General features: G+C 36.9%; 1 protein-coding gene across 11 annotated transcripts in view; it reads left to right on the top strand.

The window, feature by feature from the left end:
• RNF111 (ring finger protein 111) overlaps positions 1–18,944 on the top strand; it is a 132,004-nt gene that overhangs the window by 72,223 nt on the left and 40,837 nt on the right. For all 11 annotated transcript variants that reach the window (XM_019832348.3, XM_003987100.6, XM_045059248.1 and 8 more), the window contains one exon: positions 2,595–3,493. In XM_019832348.3, coding sequence (XP_019687907.1) covers positions 2,614–3,493 — 880 coding nt within the window. In that variant the 5' untranslated portion in view covers positions 2,595–2,613. The remainder of the gene's footprint in view (positions 1–2,594; positions 3,494–18,944) is intronic.

Raw genomic sequence — 18,944 nt, 5'->3', positions numbered from 1 at the left:
TCAGTTCACTGAAAGTAACCCTATACTCTTAGGCCATCACATCCCAATCCTATTCTCCTGCCCCAGGCAATGACTACTGTACTTTCTGTCTCTATAGCATTGGCTGTTCTGGACATTGTTATGAAAGGAATCTTAAAAAATGTAGTCTTGTGACTTTTTTTTTTAGTGTAGCATTTTTGAGGTTCATATCACTTTGTAGCGTGAATTAATATTTCATTTCTTCCTTCCTTCCTTCCTTCCTTCCTTCCTTCCTTCCTTCCTTCCTTCCTTCCTTCCTTCCTTCCTTCCTTCCTTCCTTCCTTCCTTCCTTCTTAGACGTGGGGAGGGGCAGAAGGAGAGAGAGAATCTTAAGCAGGCTCAGTACGGGGCTTTATCCCATGACTGACTGTGAGATCATGACCTGAGCCAAAACCAAAAGTCAGATGCTCAACCTACTGAGCCACCCAGGTGCCTCTCATTTCTTTTGATTTGTGAATAATCACTGTATGGATTTATTCATCAGTTGATGGCCATTTGTTTACACTTTTGGGCTATCGTGACTATTGGTGCTATGAATAATATGGCTACACCATTTTACATTCCTAAGTGGGCTACACCATTTTATATTCCACCAGCAATGTGTGAAGATTCCAGTTCTATTATATGCTTGCCAACACTTGTTATCTATATTTTTTTATTATAGCCATCCTGGTGGGCTGCCCCTTGAATCTTAAATCATACATACCCATGCCTTATTATTATGATTTGTATTTGTTTTTAATGTTTATTTTTCAGAGAGACACATGAGCAGGGGAGGGGCAGAGTGCAAGTGAGACACAGAATCTGAAGCAGGCTCCAGGCTCTGAGCTGTCGGCACAGAGCCTGATGTGGGGCTCATGTTCATGGACTGTAAGATCATGATCTAAGCTAAAGTCAGACGCTTAACCAACTGAGCCATCCAGGCCCCCATGATTTGGGTTTTCTTACATTTAATTATGGTGATCCTTGTCTGAGTGGCTGCCTCTTGTAATTTGCTCATTGCTGTGCCCATGTGTTCACCCATCTTTGTGTTCCTCCTTTATTACTGATCCTGCTGAACTCCATACAGGGCTTGATTTGGATGTAGCACTGCCTGTTCTTCTAAATAAATATAATAGAAGGTAATATAGAAGATGGAGGTTTTGATAGCTTTATATAGCAGTAGGCTGTTTTTGGGGTTCTTGGATGGCTTAGTCAATGGAACATGCGACTCTTGATCTCAGGGTCATGAGTTCAGGCCTCACATTGGGCATGGAGCCTACTCAAAAAACAAACAAAAAATAGAAGTTGGCTGTTCCATTTTTAAAATTACTCTCCTCAGTTCTGATAATAGTTATATATTAAAATAAAGTGGGAGACCTGTGAGGTTGTATAGTCCTGTTAATTGTCATTTGTGGAAAAGACTTCCTACCAATACCTTTTTATCTTCTTTTTAGGAAGTGGTTCAAAAGTGCCTAACAAAAGTGAGTTTTGTTAAATACAAAACTCATCTGTAGTCTTAGAAGTTAAGATAGTGGTTACAACTCCCAGTAGGTGGAATGACTGGAAGGGGATTTCTGGGATGCTGGTTATCTTCTGTTCTGTGATCTTAGAGGTTACATAGATACGTTCATTTTGTGAGAGTTCATTGAGCTATAAATTTAGAATATATGTGTCTGTTATACTTAAGTAAATGCTTAAGTTAAAAATGTTAACATTATTTAATCATATTTTGCTCTTGTCACAATTAACTGCCTTTTAATAAATACATTCCATTTTGAGTCATATTTATTTATTACTTTTATATTATCACAGTTCTTGTGTATACATTACATTAATGTAGGTGCATTAATTTCAAGTCCTGTTGCTCAGCAGCCCCTGATTTCAGAGGTAGAAAGATTTAGGTTAGTTTTAGGAAGTTTGGTTTTATGTTCTGGTCTACTGCTCTAACTGAATGATCTTTAGCAACTCACAGTCTTAGCTGTAGTCCTTCTGCATGTATCTAAAACTTTGGGAAATGCAGTAATTGTGTATTTTGTCTGTCATTGAGTTTAGATTCTCATCAGAGAACAAAGTAGTATGAAGAAAAGAACCATGGGAAAGAGAAGATATATTTTTACTAGATCATTATTTATAGTAATCTTTCTAATATGGTAATCATCTAGATGTACAAGAAATATTTAATTACCACTTTCAGGATACCAGGAGAAACACATTGACTAATCAGAATCTTTTGAATGCTAGTCCTTTAATCTCTGATTACTGTAATAGGTTTTGAAGAAATTGTTAGATTTTGACCAAATATGTTACTGAAGGTAGTAAGATACATAGTAAGTTTTTAGTTAATAGAAGTTTTCAAGTAGGCTTATGTTCTATAATCTTTACTATATTTCTAAAAATTGAGTATGTGGAAGAGGTATCAGAGAAATATGCCTTAAAAGAACAGTAAAATGACTTATAGCCATTTTATATCCTGATATATCAGGGAAGGACAGTTCTGCCTTATTATAGGGATGTTCTCAGTGGAATCTGAAACTCTTCAGTTAGTATAATAAAAGACATTAACCATCTTTTTAATCTCTAATTGTGTCTTTTAGGCCTCCCTTAAAGTTTCCCATGTCTCAATGGACTCCTGAATATAACAAGCTCTATACCTTAAAAGTGGATATGAAGAGTGAGATTCCTTCTGATGCGCCAAAGACACAGGAGAGTCTGAAAGGGATCCTCTTGCATCCACAGCCCATTGGGGCAGCCAAAAGTTTTCCTGCAGGAGTTGAGATGATTAACAGTAAAGTGGGGAATGAATTCTCTCATTTGTGTGATGATTCTCAAAAACAAGAGAAGGACATGAATGGTAACCAACAAGAGCAAGAAAAAAGTGTTGTTGTGAGGAAAAAACGCAAAAGCCAGCAGGCTGGCCCTTCTTACATGCAAAACTGTGTTAAAGAGAACCAGGGAATATTAGGATTGAGGCAACACCTAGAAACACCAAGCGATGAAGATAATGATTCCTCTTTTAGTGATTGTCTTTCTTCTCCTTCATCTAGTCTGCATTTTGGAGATTCTGACACTGTGACTTCAGATGAGGATAAAGAAGTCTCTGTAAGACATTCCCAGGCAATTTTGAGTGCTAAAAGTAGAACTCATAGTGCACGGTCCCAAAAGTGGCCTCGGACAGAGACAGAATCTGTTTCAGGATTGTTAATGAAAAGACCCTGTTTTCATAGCAGTTCATTAAGGAGACTTCCATGCAGAAAGAGATTTGTGAAAAATAATTCCTCACAGAGGACACAGAAACAAAAAGAGAGGATATTAATGCAGAGGAAAAAACGAGAAGTATTAGCCCGAAGAAAATACGCGTTGCTCCCCAGTTCTAGTAGTTCCAGTGAGAATGACCTCAGCAGCGAATCCTCTTCCAGCTCATCAACTGAAGGAGAAGAAGATTTGTTTGTTTCTACCAGTGAAAACCACCAAAACAATCCAACTGTTCCCTCAGGTAAAAATGTTTAAGTTGAGCAAAACCTGCTATTGCATTGTGTTTGTGCTTAAGTTTTTTCTACATTTTAGTGGATTTCATTGCTGTAAGAAGGAATCGGAGGCTCGATTAACTTTTATTTTTAAGCCATATAAATAAATTACTGACTGTAGTATTAAACCATGACTCTAAGATCCAGATGTTTTCAGATAACTCTGATAGATTTCTTTCACATTCAACCACAGTAGTAACACTAAAAAAGTAATTAATATTATTTTTCCTTTAAGTACTCTGTTCTTATTGTTTACTAGTTATCTTGTCTTGATCTTTATAATTGAGAAATAATTTCAAGTATTTGAGAGGTGCTTTTATTCCAATACTAGAACACAAACTTTTAGTCCTGACAGTGCTCAGTAGAGCATGTGATTAATCAGTTAAAATTGAATAACTGATAGAGGACTAGCTTGAGTGCAGTCTCCCCTTCTCACAGTAAATATTATATTTAACTAGCATAAGATTATGTACAGTCTCTGAAGTACAAGTATGTTCCATAATACCGTTTTTACGGTTTGTTGTAATTTAAAGGAAGTTGATGAAGTAAACGTTGAATAAAGTCCGAATTGAGGGAAAAGATTAATTTCATGTGAAAGAATGGGGGAGGAGGAAAGCTTTTTAAAGGGCTAAGATCATGGTTTGTAATAGTGACACAAAGGTTTCCCAGTCTTTGCCTGATGTCCTGCTTGTCAAGGGTAGAGCCTGCTAATAATCTACTGTGCTGATATGCCATTTTCCCCTGTTTCTTTTCTCCTTCTGTAACGGGTTAAGTACAGAAGTACTTACCTTCCAAGATTCCCATTTCTATTTGTCTGTCTGTGCCAGAACCCTGAAACCAGTAACTTTGATCTTTAGTCTAAGCCATGTCCAGTTTATTTTTTTTAACCTACCCAAGTATTTAATTCTTTTTTTAAAAAGTTAATTTATTTGTTTTGAGAAAGAGAGCACACATGAGGGAGGGGCAGAGAGAGATGGGGAGAGAGAAGAATCTCAAGTAGGTTCTGTGCTGTTAGCGCAGAGCCCAATGCAGGGCTCAGACTCACAAACTGTGAGATGATGACCTGAGCAGAAAACAACAGTTGGATGCTTAACCTGCTGAGTCCTTCAAGAGCTCCTCCAAGTATTTGTTTTAAAGAGTTCATTGAGATTATCTACAGCTGGGAGGAGGTTACAGCAACCATTCTCTGAGGTCTTTTGAGAAAGAGGGAGGCAAGAATAGGAGTTGTTTTGCTTAATTGCCATATTTTACATTTTGCCACATATTTGCCATTTTTCTCAGGTGGTTAGAATGTGAAGACTTATTTGGGGAAGAGGGAGCAGCAGAGCCCAATTTCTGCTTGAAATTAGCGAGGCAGAAGGGTTGGTGCTGTGAGGCAGAAGTTCCAAGGAGCTGGAATTTGTAGGAGGCATGAAGATAGAGTTGATGTAGGTCAATATCAGTGTTGTTTCTAGGAAGTAAGGAGTTCATATACTCTTCAACTTTCAAGATAAATGCAAACTCTAGAATTCATTTTTAAATCTTATTTAATACTTTCTGTAGCATGTGGTTTTTACTGTCTTTGGAAGAGTTGCATTATTTCAACATATTTTCATACATTTAAGAGGAATGTTTGTCTCTGGAAACACAAAGCCAAACATTGAAACAAAATTATTTTTTTTTCCTGGTTTTTAGACCAGTGTTTTGTTTTGAACTAATTTATTTGTTTTTTAAATAATGGTTTAATAATAACATTCTCAGAGTGTGGAATTTTAAAAATACCAAGAATGTTTAAAATAAAAAACAAAAGTTTACCACTTCTTCTTAGGTCCCAGTTTTATTACCCAGAAGTATTCAGTTAGCAGTTTCTTCTGTTAACAGAAAATGTGGAAACATATATAAGGGTAAATAAATACGAGTTTTTAAAATATTAGTGTGTATGGTTATCTCATTTTTAAAAAATGGTTGCATAGTATTTCCTTTCTTTGGATATTTCATAATTTATTTAGCCAGGTTATGTTGGTGAATATTTGCTGAATTGAACAGCCTTGTATGTACAGTTTTGCATACCTATGCGAGCATATCTTGAGGAATAATTTCTAAAAGTATATAGGAAGTTAACATGCATTTTAAAATTTGCTACTTATTATCATCAGAATGCCCTCCAGGGAGTTTTCATCAAGTTCCTTCCAACAGTAGATGATGTCATGATGATAGTAAAAATACCTACTAGCCCTTTTCGGGTATTTACTCCATGCTGGTAATGTTCTGAGTGTTTATATGTATTTCTCATTTCATCCTCCCAGCATTCTTAGGAGGTGTCTTCTGTTATTATCACCCTCATATTACAGATAAAGCCTTTGTAAAACCATTTTAGAAGGATTTATATTCAGAATTAACTGAAATATTGATGGGACATAGTTCTATTTTCAAGAAATGTCAGCTCTCAAAACCTGACTTGGATTCTTAAGAGAAGGGTTTTTCTTCTAGATTTATTTTTAGGGCTGGCTTTCAGACTCCAGTTCTGGTATGGTTTTGTGTGTTGGGAATTAGGAGAGGGTTGGAATATCTCAAATTTTAATTAGATTTATCTACTATAATAATATGATTTGTATGGATGGGTATTAGTTACTCTGGAGGTGCTAGGACAAAATTTTCACCCACTATCCATCAACACTTACTGGCTACTGCTATAGTGAGCTGATGGAAAGAATGTTTGATGTGTTATTTTGTTGTATCGTCAAACTCTCTAAGATGTAACAGTTGTATATACTTAACTGATTTTACCAAGTCATCTAAGAATGAGTTGTCAGTACCTTATATTGTATAACAAGCATTAGTTCCGCTGTTGTAATCACTAGATTTCTGGGAAAACCCTATTTACCTCATCCTCATTAATTGTTTTTTAAATTTATTATGGCTCTCTTTTTAAGCAAAGGAAGCCAAAATGATATGTGACTTAGGTTGTTAGACTTTGAGTTATTCCCAGTTGCCAGTTAGTTGAGAATTTATACATCCAGTTTTGTACCTGATAATATTTGCCAAGAGCTTCAGATACTTGAAAATAACCTAATAGAAGCTAAGTTTGAGAGTAGATGTTAAATTTTAGTGACATATTTCTGTGATCTATTCATTGAACCTTATCTGAACTGCTGCTTAAATTTTTATATAGTCCTTGTATTAGCACTGGAAAATGCACATTTATTTCCCAGTTGTTGCTGTTTAATGACTATATTTTTATTCACAGCTTAAAATATGCGTGTGTGTGTGTGTCTGTACACATACACACACACACACACACACACACACACACGTATATATCCAATAGATACATACTCATATTTTCCAGTTGCATGCCATACTGTATTGACTTAAGTGTTCTAAAAGTTTACTTTTAGGGGCACCTGGATGGGCTTGTGCATTCATGCCCTGCATTGGGCTCCACAGCCTGGAGCCTACTTTAAAAAAAAAAGTTTACTTTTAAACTTTAAAAGATAACCTTTAAGATAAATTTGAGGGGCGCCTGGTTGGCTCAGTCAGTTAAGCGTCCGACTTCGGCTCAGGTCATGATCTTGCAGTCGGTGAGTTCAAGCCCCGCTTCGGGCTCTGTGCTGACAGCTCAGAGCCTGGAGCCTGTTTCGGATTCTGTGTTTCCCTCTCTCTCCGACCCTCCCCTGTTCATGCTGTGTCTCTCTCTGTCTCAAAAATAAAAATAAACATTAAAAAAAAAAAAAAGATAAACTTGAAGATAACCTTTGGAATTATAAAGTCCTAATAACTAGGAGTTATATTTGTGAAAATTTCTTTTCCTCCTTTTCCAGATAGCATTGATAGAGCTGGGTTTTTTGTTGTTGTTGTTTGTTATTTTTATATGGAAATTTTCACACATAAAAACAGTTACACGTACATAATCTAGCTTCAGTTTTCAACATTCTGCCATTCTTCATCTCTCACCCCTCAATTTTTTTTTTTTCCTGGAGAATTTCAGAACAAATTCTAGATACCCTACCATTTAAGTTATTTTATATATTGCATATTTCCTGCAAACTGGTATTTAGATCTAAAAGCTTGATTTAATTTAACTTCAGGAACACTTCCTTGGTTGTGCTGTGTATTTCCTATTGTATCACTTGTTAAAATTGATTAGAGGGTTCTGATGGTGTCATTCTGATCCTTCCACTCTAAAGTTCCCCATCAACATTTCATGTAGTATTAGCAACAGCTTTGATGATCTTGCCCAGATCCGTTCTTTGATTTAGGGGTTGCAAAATGTTGACTTTCTAAATCTGTCATTCTGCTTACATTTATTGATGAAGGTTCTTCTACAAAGAATTCTTCAACTAACTGGTTATTCTGAAATGAGGTCCATATGAGAAAGGCAAGATGGATGCTTGATTTTACCACTTTTCAGAATGAATTGGTGCTCTAGCAGTATCCAAAGAGGAGTTTTCATTTTTTTTTTTTTCAACGTTTATTTATTTTTGGGACAGAGAGAGACAGAGCATGAATGGGGGAAGGGCAGAGAGAGAGGGAGACACAGAATCGGAAACAGGCTCCAGGCTCTGAGCCATCAGTTTTCAACATTCTGCCATTCTTCATCTCTCACCGCGAGATGAGGCTCGAACTCATGGACCGCGAGATCGTGACCCGGGCTGAAGTCGGACGCTTAACCGACTGCGCCACCCAGGCGCCCCGGAGTTTTCATTTTCAGGTATCATTATGAACTCATGGGTTTTAGCATAGTTGATGTATAGCAATCTTTTTATTCTGTTTGATGTTCAAATAGTTTCACCTTTGGCCAGTGGCATCATCTTCAAGTTAGGTTTATGTCCTTTTGATACCACCCCAGTGGTCTTTGACAAGATGGTCTCTGATAAAACAGGATGGTCCAGATCCATAGTTTACATTTCCTGCCTCAAACCTGGAAACAACCATTTTTTAAAAACGACTCCTCATTTCCTTTCATTGCTGAGTTATAGTTAGAGGCTATAGACTGGGAATTAAGGTGTTTGTTGTTCTACTGAGTTATTGCATTTCAGCATTTTTCTTTTAATGTTTATTTACTTTGAGAGAGCGCTAGTGAGGAGGGTAGGTGCAGAGAGGGAGGGAGAGAGAATCCCAAGCAGGCTCTGCACTGCTAGTGGAGAGCCGAGCATGGAGCTTAAACCCACAAACTGCGAAATCATGACCTGACCCGAAACCAACAGCCAGACGACCAACCAACTGAACTACCCAGGGGTCCCACTTTTCAGCGTTTTTAATGGACAAAGTTAGGAATATAAAGATTTTAGAAAGAGATAAATCATTAATTTTTATATGACTATTTCCATTGAAAGTTTAGGATTAGGGATTTTTATGTAAACTTCTGTTTTATTTATTTTTATTTTTATTTTTTTATGAAATTTATTGACAAATTGGTTTCCATACAACACCCAGTGCTCATCCCAAAAGGTGCCCTCCTCAATACCCATCATCACCCACCCTCTCCTCCCTCCCACCCCCCATCAACCCTCAGTTTGTTCTCAGTTTTTAAGAGTCTCTTATGCTTTGGCTCTCTCCCACTCTAACCTGTTGTTTTTTTTTTTTTTTCCCTTCACCTCCCCCATGGGTTCCTGTTAAGTTTCTCAGGATCCACATAAGAGTGAAACCATATGGTATCTGTCTTTCTCTGTATGGCTTATTTCACTTAGCATCACACTCTCCAGTTCCATCCACGTTGCTACAAAAGGCCATATTTCATTTTTCCTCATTGCCACGTAATATTCCATTGTGTATATAAACCACAATTTCTTTATCCATTCATCAGTTGATGGACATTTAGGCTCTTTCCATAATTTGGCTATTGTTGAGAGTGCTGCTATGAACATTGGGGTACAAGTGGCCCTATGCATCAGTACTCCTGTATCCCTTGGATAAATTCCTAGCAGTGCTATTGCTGGGTCATAGGGTAGGTCTATTTTTAATTTTCTGAGGAACCTCCACACTGCTTTCCAGAGCGGCTGCACCAATTTGCATTCCCACCAACAGTGCAAGAGGGTTCCCGTTTCTCCACATCCTCTCCAGCATCTATAGTCTCCTGATTTGTTCATTTTGGCCACTCTGACTGGCGTGAGGTGATATCTGAGTGTGGTTTTGATTTGTATTTCCCTGATAAGGAGCGACGCTGAACATCTTTTCATGTGCCTGTTGGCCATCCGGATGTCTTCTTTAGAGAAGTGTCTATTCATGTTTTCTGCCCATTTCTTCACTGGGTTATTTGTTTTTCAGGTGTGGAGTTTGGTGAGCTCTTTATAGATTTTGGATACTAGCCCTTTGTCCGATATGTCATTTGCGAATATCTTTTCCCATTCCGTTGGTTGCCTTTTAGTTTTGTTGGTTGTTTCCTTTGCTGTGCAGACTTTATCTTCATAAGGTCCCAGTAATTCACTTTTGCTTTTAATTCCCTTGCCTTTGGGGATGTGTCGAGTAAGAGATTGCTACGGCTGAGGTCAGAGAGGTCTTTTCCTGCTATCTCCTCTAGGGTTTTGATGGTTTCCTGTCTCACATTTAGGTCCTTTATCCATTTTGAGTTTATTTTTGTGAATGGTGTGAGAAAGTGGTCTAGTTTCAACCTTCTGCATGTTGCTGTCCAGTTCTCCCAGCACCATTTGTTAAAGAGGCTGTCTTTTTTCCATTAGATGTTCTTTCCTGCTTTGTCAAAGATGAGTTGGCCATACGTTTGTGGGTCTAGTTCTGGGGTTTCTATTCTATTCCATTGGTCTATGTGTCTGTTTTTGTGCCATAAACTTCTGTTTTATATTTGGATCTCTTTACTCTTACATTGAAAACTGTGATTCTTAATAACAATCGCTTTTTGGCCTTATCCTGTACATACTATAAATACACATAAATGAACATTCATAAATGAATAAAAATGGAAATATTTACAATTTACAATATTACAGTTATTACTAACAGCAATGCTAATAAAGATTTTTTTGGGTTCCTTTTTGCTGTTAGTCAGTCTTCTTTGGTTATGCCATTGATTTAATATGCATTTAGGTTCATTCGTTTCAGAGTTTTTCTTTCTTTAAGGTATTTGTTAAAAGCTTTAATTTTGCTTTTTAATTATGTAAAACATTTACCTGGTTACAAAGTCAAAATTTTTTGTAATTAAAAAAAAATTTACTTATTTTGAGAAAGACAGATAGTGTGAGTGTGGAAGGGGCAGAGAGAGAGAGAGAGAGAATCTCAAGCCTGATGTGGGGCTCGAATTCATGAAACCGTGAGATCATGACCTGAACTGAAATCAGGAGTTGGATGCTTAACTACTGAGCTACCAGGCGCCCCAAAGTCAAACCTTTTAAACAGGATTGTATTCACTGAGCTCTAGTTTCCCACCTCTGCCCTCTCTTCCTATCTTTCTCTTTCTCACAGATAAGCGTTTTCATTACTTTTTAATTTTGTTATTCCATCTTTTTTCCTGTTCAATAATATAAATGTGTATTATTCTCTCTCCTCTTACCAAAAATATGTTTGTTGATTTTTTAGTTAACAATATGTAAAATTGTAACAATATAGAGAGATTATAGAGGAATTAAATCTATATTTCATTCCTTTATTCATTGCTTTTCGTTTATTTTTTTTTTATAGCTTTATAGTATTCCATTGTATAGTTATACCTAAGGATGTTCGGCCAATTTGTTGATGAATAGTTTACAGTCTTTTGCTGTTATAAGCAGCACTGCAATGAATAACTTTTGGTATATGTTATTTAATATTTTTTGCCATTGTGTCTTTGGAATAGAATTCTAGGAGGGGATTGTTGGGCCAAAGATAAATGCATGTATTATTAAAAAAAATTTTTTTTTCAACGTTTATTTATTTTTGGGACAGAGAGAGACAGAGCATGAACGGGGGAGGGGCAGAGAGAGAGGGAGACACAGAATCAGAAACAGGCTCCAGGCTCTGAGCCATCAGCCCAGAGCCCGACGTGGGGCTCGAACTCCCGGACCGCGAGATCGTGACCTGGCTGAAGTCGGACGCTTAACCGACTGCGCCACCCAGGCGCCCCTTTAAAATAATAGCTAAATTTCTTTCTGTGTTTTTGATGCCCACCATCAGTATTTGAGAGTGCCTGTTTGTCCAAAGCCTTTCTATCAGAATTTATTGTCAGATTTTAGATTTTTGTGTCCATGTGATAGGTAAGAAATAGTATGGCAGTATATTTTTAATTTTTTAAATAAGTAATGTTGCATATCTTTTCATATATTTAAAGGTAATTTTATTTTTTGTGAGCAATCTGTTCGTATCTTTTGCCTGTTTTTCTATCAGGATATTGGTCTTCATTCTTCCGCTCATTTTTAGTGCTTTATATATTTTATAATGGGATACAGAAACTATATAATCACACATTTCCCCTGAATTGGTCATTAGTCCTTTGACTTTGTTAGTGCTTTTTTACCATACCAGATTTTTTTTTTTTTTTGGTCAGTCAAATTTATTGACCTTTATCTTACTATTTCTGGGTTTTGAATCATAATTAGGAAAGTTTTTCCCACTCCAAGTCAATGAGAGAAATAACCCATTTTCCCCCTGCTCTTCCCCTCTCTATTTACTTTTTATTTTACATTTAAAGCACAGATCTATTTGATGTTTATCCTCATGTACAGTATGAAGAATAGATCTTTTTTTTTTTTAAATGTGGCTGTCCAGTTGTCCCAAGTCACTAAAAGGTTTCTTTCTCCTGTTGACTTGAGATACCATCTTTGTTATATGTTATACTTCCATAGACATTTGGACCTATTTATGGAGTTTTCTTTATGTTCCATTGGTCTCCATATACTTGAAGCACACTGTTTTAATTATAGACACTTCGGTTTTCTTGGTTATCTTTGCCTGTTTATTCTTCCAAGTGAACTTGCCTTTTTTTAATTTTTAAATAAAAAAATTTTTTTTTAATGTGTACTTATTTTGGAGGAGAGAGATTACGAGTGGGGGAGGGACAGAGAGAGAAGGAGACAGAATCCAAAGCAGGCTTCAGGCTCCATGCTTCAAGCTGTCAGCCCAGAGCCTGACACAGGGCTCGAACTCAAAAACCATGAGATCATGACCTGAGCCAAAGTAGGACACTCAACCGGCTAGACCACCCAGGGGCCGCCCCCCCAAATGAATCAGAATGTTTATCTGAGGATAGTGGTAGTGGGGAGACATATAAAGGTATTGTTATTGGGATTTTATTTGTTGGCTAAGTTAGAGTGAACTGACATATTTAGTATTTTGTATATTCCTTTTCAAGATTATGGCATTTCTTTTCATTTGTTGAAGTCTAGTTCTCTATCTGGCAGGGAATATTTTATAGCCTTTTTTAAATTTTATTTTTTTGGGGCGCCTGGGTGGCTTGGTTGGTTAAGCATCCAACTTCAGCTCAGGTCATGATCTCACGGTCCGTGGGTTCGAGCCCCGCGTCAGGCTCTGTGCTGACAGCTCAGAGCCTGGAGCCTGTTTCCGATTCTGTGTCTCCCTCTCTCTCTGCCCCTCCCCTGTTCATGCTCTGTCTCTCTCTGTCTCAAAACTAAATAAACGTTAAAAAAAAAAAATTTTTTTTTAATTAAAAAAAAAATTTATTTTTTTAGGAAAACAACTTTATTGGACACCTGGGTAGCTCAGTCAGTTAAGCGTCTGACTCTTGATTTTGGCTCACGTCATGATCTCATGGTTTGTGGGTTTGAGCCCTGCATTGGGCTCTGCACTAACAGTGTGGAGCCTGTTGGGGATTGTCTCTCTCCCTCTCTTTCTGCCCGTCCCCCACTCTCATGCTCACGTGCTCACTCTCTCTCAAAATAAAACTGAAAAAACAAAAACAAAACAGCTTTATTGAGGTATAATTTACCTACCGTAAAATTCATCCATTTTAGGTACGTGATTCAATGATTTTCAGTAAATTTAGTGTTGTGCAACCATCACCACTGTGTGGTTTTACAACATTTCCATTAATTCCAAAAGATCCTGTCTGCTCGTTTGCAGTTAATCCCTGTCCACCCTTCAGACCTGCACAACCTAATCTGTTGCTGTCTCTAAGACTTGCCTTTTCTGGACATTTCCTATAAATAAAATATAATATGTGATCTTTTGTGTCTGGCTTTTTTCCCTAAGTGTAATGTTTTTGTGGTTCATCCATGTTGTAGCAGCTATCAGTGATTACTGTATATTTATTATTTAGGTTTTTTTTGTATTATTCCATTAGATGGGTGTACCACATTTTGTTTACCCATTTGTCAGATGATTGACTTTGAATTGTTTCTGGTATTTGGCTATTGTGAGTAATGCTATTGTGAACTTTTGGATACAAATCTTCCTGGATATGTATGTTATCATTTCTGTTAGCTAGATATCTTTGTGAATATGTATGTTTTCATTTCTATTGGCTAGATAACCAACAGAAAAATCCCAAAGAGGAGTCAGAGTTAGAGCAACAACTTCTGTAAGTTTGTTACTGCAAAAGACAGCAGCAGTAGCAAAAGCAGCTAGTAACAGGAAGATGCTTTTAATAGTAACTAGCACCAACATGTTGAGTACTTACAGCACTGTAATGTAGTTTATATACAGAGTATGAGTTTTAGGGACACCTGGGTGGCTCAGTCAGTTAAGCATCTGACTTTGGCTCAAGTCATGCTTTCACAATTTGTAGGTTCAAGCTAATAGCAGAGCCTGGAGTTTCCTTGGGATTCTGTGTCTCCCTCTGTCTGCCCTTCCCTTGCTTGTGCTCCTTCTCTCTTAATAAATCAATAAATAAACATTAAAAAAAAAGTATGAGTTTTAGAATTGAAATTAGGTTTGAATTCCAAGTGTTGCTTACTATTTCACAAGTCATTTAAACTTTCTAAGTCTCAGTTTCTTGATAGAACTAGACATACACAATATTGTATATGGCATAAAGTATGTGCCCACAAATTGGAAGCTATTCTTTTCTTCTTTAAAATGTATTTATTTATATTGAGAGAGAATATATGCACATGTGGGAGGGGCAGAGAGAGAGAGAGAGAGAGAGAGAGAGAGAGAGAGAGAGAGAGAGAGGGAGAAAATCCCAAGCAGGCTCCACACTGTTAGCACAGAGCCCAGTGCGGGGCTCGAACCCACAAACCACGAGATCATGACCTGAGCCGAATTCAAGAGTAGGATGCTTAACTGAGCCACCCAGGCACCACCTGGAAGCTATTCTTATCATTCCAGGTACCCCTGGAAGCGTCATGCCAGACTTAAGACAGAGGAACCAGGGTAACCAATGGTTATACTGGCTGACATTTCTTACAGATGTTGCCAAGACAATCTGTGATCTCTTGTCAGGGAATAGAAATGGTCACTGAGTTAATGAAGAACTCTGTCAGTGAAGCCATTATTTTTGTAACCATTATTACAGTACCCAACATTCTTTCCAGGCTGTTACGTGTTATTTTTCTCATGATGGTTTTTTCTTCCCCTCATGATGTTTTAAAAGGTACAAACAACATAAGTAATTTTAAAAGAAATAGTTAAAATCACCTATAGTCTCACACTCTACTGTCTTAGCTGTACTCAAGTTTCTTGTCCTTTAATATTTCTAAATGTAAGAGTCAGTGTGAAAATAAAAATGGTCCAATAAGAAATGGCCAGGTTTTCTTTTAAGCAATATTGAGGTTTAACTTCATACTTTTAGGTTCCTATGTCCTTTAAATTTGGTTTCAAATAATTGTCATTCTAGAAAAAAACACTAGGTTATAGATGCCAAAATCTTGCTTATTGTGATTATTATTTAGTTATATGTATTATGTTCAAGTTATGCTTGTAAAGTTCCTTTTTAGAAAAATATTTAAGCAAGAGAGTAAGACTATGAGTTAACTTATATAGCCTTTAGTTACAGAATCTGTGTTCATAAAAAATTATATAAATTGAATTTTAATGCATTAGCAAAGCTATCTTTGTGTCACTTATCACTGGAACTTCAAAATGTTACATTTATGTTAGGCTTTGCCTAATTGCGTATAAGGTATTTATAATCCTTGTTTGTTTGTTTTTTTTATAGGTTTTTAAGTTAGTTTCATGTGTGCAATACATGAGGAGAAACCAGTAATAAAGCTTATATGCAGGTGTAGCTTTTTTCCCTATAGAATGGTAATGTCCAGTTGGTGGGTTAAAATAAGGGAAGTATTAAGAATCTATGATGTTTTATTAATATATATAATGCTTTTAGTTTTAAATATAAAATTCCCTTTGTACTCCTGCCTTAAGCCATGTCATGTGGTTGATTATGAAGGAGGAATTGGAAAAGTAATTTGGAAATTGAATATAGGATATTATTTTAAATAGCCACTCAAGTGCTATTTTTTTTCTTTACCTATAAGATAGACATAGACTATTAAAAAATACATTCTATCTCAATATGTCTCTAGGTGTATAATCTTTGGAACTTAGAAACTACTTCTGAAGTAACTTTCTCCAAATCAGATCATCGTTCATTGACTGATTAGCTGGTGCCTGCTCTCTTCTCCTCTTTGAAGTATCAGAGAGTACATTGTAGATCTTTGTCATGGGCTCGTACCTCTTCTAGATACTGGCCAGTTTTTGAAGTAGTGCATATGTTTGATAATGTACAGCTGTATTAGAGGTGAAATTCAACATTTCCGAGGAATGGCACCTTGGGTGAAGGAATAGATTGCATAAACCCCACAATGAAAGAAATTGAACGTTTGTTGTCTTTGTGTTAATAAGCAAGAGTTCGCTAAAAGTTGGGTAAAAATAAATATACAGTATCAGTGGTATACCTACATACTAGGAGAAAAGAACAATAAAGGGAACTGGGGTGCCTGGGTGTCAGAGTCAGTTAAGCATCTGACTCTTGATTTCCACTCAGGTCACTATCTCATAGTTTGTGAATTTGAGCCTGGACTCAGGGGTTCTGTGCTGACAGTGTGGAGCCTGCTTGGGATTTTCTCGCTCTCTCTCTCTCTCCCTCCCTCCTTCCCTCCCCCCACCCCTTCCCCTCTCCCTCCATTCCTCTTTCTCACTCCCTTTCTCTCTGTCCCCCTCTCTCCCTCCCCCTCCCCTTCTCCTTCCCCCTTTCCCTCCCCCCTCCTCTCTCTCTCTGCCCCTCCCCAGCTCCTGCGTGCTCGTTTGCCCACGCTTGCGCTCTCTCTTTCTCTCTCTCTCTTTAAATAAATTTAAAGGAAAAGAATAAAGAGAGCTCATTTACAAGAGAAACAAAGTCTCTAAGAATAATCTTTTTCAAATTTTCTTTAATGTTTGTTTATTTTTGAGAGAGCACAAGGTGGGAAGGGGCAGAGAGAGAGAGAGGGGGACACAGAATCTGAAGGAGGCTCCAGGCTCTGAGCTGTCAGCACAGAACCCAACACGGGGCTCGAACTCACGAGTTGTGAGATCATGACCTGAACTGAAATTGGATGCTTAACCGACTGAGCCACCCAGGCACCCCTCTAAGAATAATCTTAATAGGAGTGTATTTGACCTCTGTGAAGAAAATTATATAGCATTTGTTAGCATTATAATAAAGTAAACCCTACAAGTTTCCTAGAGATTTATAAAAGATGGTATTGGTAGATGGCAAGATATATTCTTGGATGAAAAAATATATTATAGAGATGTCAGGGCTTCATTGGTGTTATTTAATGCCAAATCAGTCCAAATCTCAGGAATTTTCTTTTAGCCTTGATTTTATAATCCTAAAGAATTAACAAAACCTGAGTCTACTTAGGTATCAAAATAGAATTATTCTAGTGTTTTCAACAAATGTTATTTGGCCATTTGTAGGTCCACATGCAAAAGAGATTAATTAATTAGACCTTTTATGTCATGTCAAGCACAAAAATTAACATAGAATTAATGTAAGATCTAAACTATACAACTTCTAGAAGAAATGTAGGAGAAATTCTCAGTGACTTTCTGTTAGGCAGAGATTTCTTAAATATGTCACCAAAAGCATCATGCATAAAAGAAATTGCTAATTTGGATTTCATCAGAATTAAAGACTTAAAAAATTGTTTTAATGTTTATTTATATTTGAGAGAGACACATAATGTGAGTGGGGGAGGGGCGGGGAGGCAGAATCTGAAGCAGGTTCCAGCTTCCAAGCTGTCAGCACAGAGCCCGATATGGGGCTCAAACTCAACGAACTGTGCGATCCTAATTTGAGCCAAAGTTGGACGCTTAACCGACTGAGCCACCCAGGTACCCCGAGAATTAAAGACTTAAAAAAAAATTTTTTTTTCAACGTTAATTCCTTTTTTTGAGACACAGAGGCAGAGCATGAGTTGGGGAGGGGCAGAGAGAGAAGGAGACACAATCTGAAGTAGGCTCCAGGCTCTGAGCTGTCCGCACCGAGCCTGATGTGGGGCTTGAACCCACGAACTGTGAGATCATGACCTGAGCTGAAGTCCAGCGCTTAACCAACTGAGCCACCCAGGTGCCCCGAGAATTAAAGACTTTTATGCTTCAAAAGATACTGGGAAAAAAATGAAGTCATGCTACCATCTGGGAGAAAATATTTACAAATAATGTATCTATAAAAGACTTATATTACAAATATATAAAGAACTGTTACAACTCAACAATAAGACCAAGGTCCAAGTTAAACATGGACAAAAGAGCTGAACAGACACTTCATTAAAGTGACTAATAATAAGCACTTGAATAAAATGCTCAACATCAGAAATGAAAATTAATGAGATATCACTATACATCCACTAGACTAGCTATAATAAAAGACAATAATAATGATTGGTGAGAATGTGGAGAAACTGGAGCCCTCGATTTCCTGGTGGGAATGATTTGTCTGTTCCTTAAAAAGTTACACATAAATTTATCATAGTACCCAGAAATTACATTTGAAAGTATTTACCCAAGAGAAATGAAAGTATATATGCAAAAACTTAACAGATTCATGTTTATACCAACTTTATTTGTAATAGCCAAAAGTGAGAAAAATCTAGAGTCCATCAACAAAAATATGGATAAACAAATTGTGGTATATTCACATGATAGGACACCACTCAACCATAAAAGGAAATGAACTATTGATACACAGAACTACATGAATAAATATAAAAATAATACACTGAATGAAAAAAGCCAGACACAAAAGTATATGTAATGTATGATTCCATATTTAGATAGAACTCTTGAAAATACAAACCAAACCATAATGACAAAATGCAGGTCAGTTGTGGGAGTGTATCATGGACATGGAGGGATGATGATTTGACTGTAACAGGGCATACAGGATCTTTTTAGGGTATTGGAAATGTTCTAAAATTGGATTGAGGTGATGGTTATGCTCTGTAAATTTACTGACATCAGTGAAGTATACACTTAAAATGGGTGAAATTTTTAGCTCTCAGTCTTCTTTTTTTATTTTTTTTATTTTTTTTTCAACGTTTTTATTTATTTTTGGGAGAGAGAGAGACAGAGCAT

Source organism: Felis catus, chromosome B3 (genome assembly GCF_018350175.1).
Source record: "Felis catus isolate Fca126 chromosome B3, F.catus_Fca126_mat1.0, whole genome shotgun sequence".
Lineage (NCBI taxonomy): Eukaryota > Metazoa > Chordata > Mammalia > Carnivora > Felidae > Felis > Felis catus.
The sequence above is the reverse complement of the archived record's forward strand: the minus strand, read 5'-3'. Positions and strand labels throughout refer to the sequence as shown.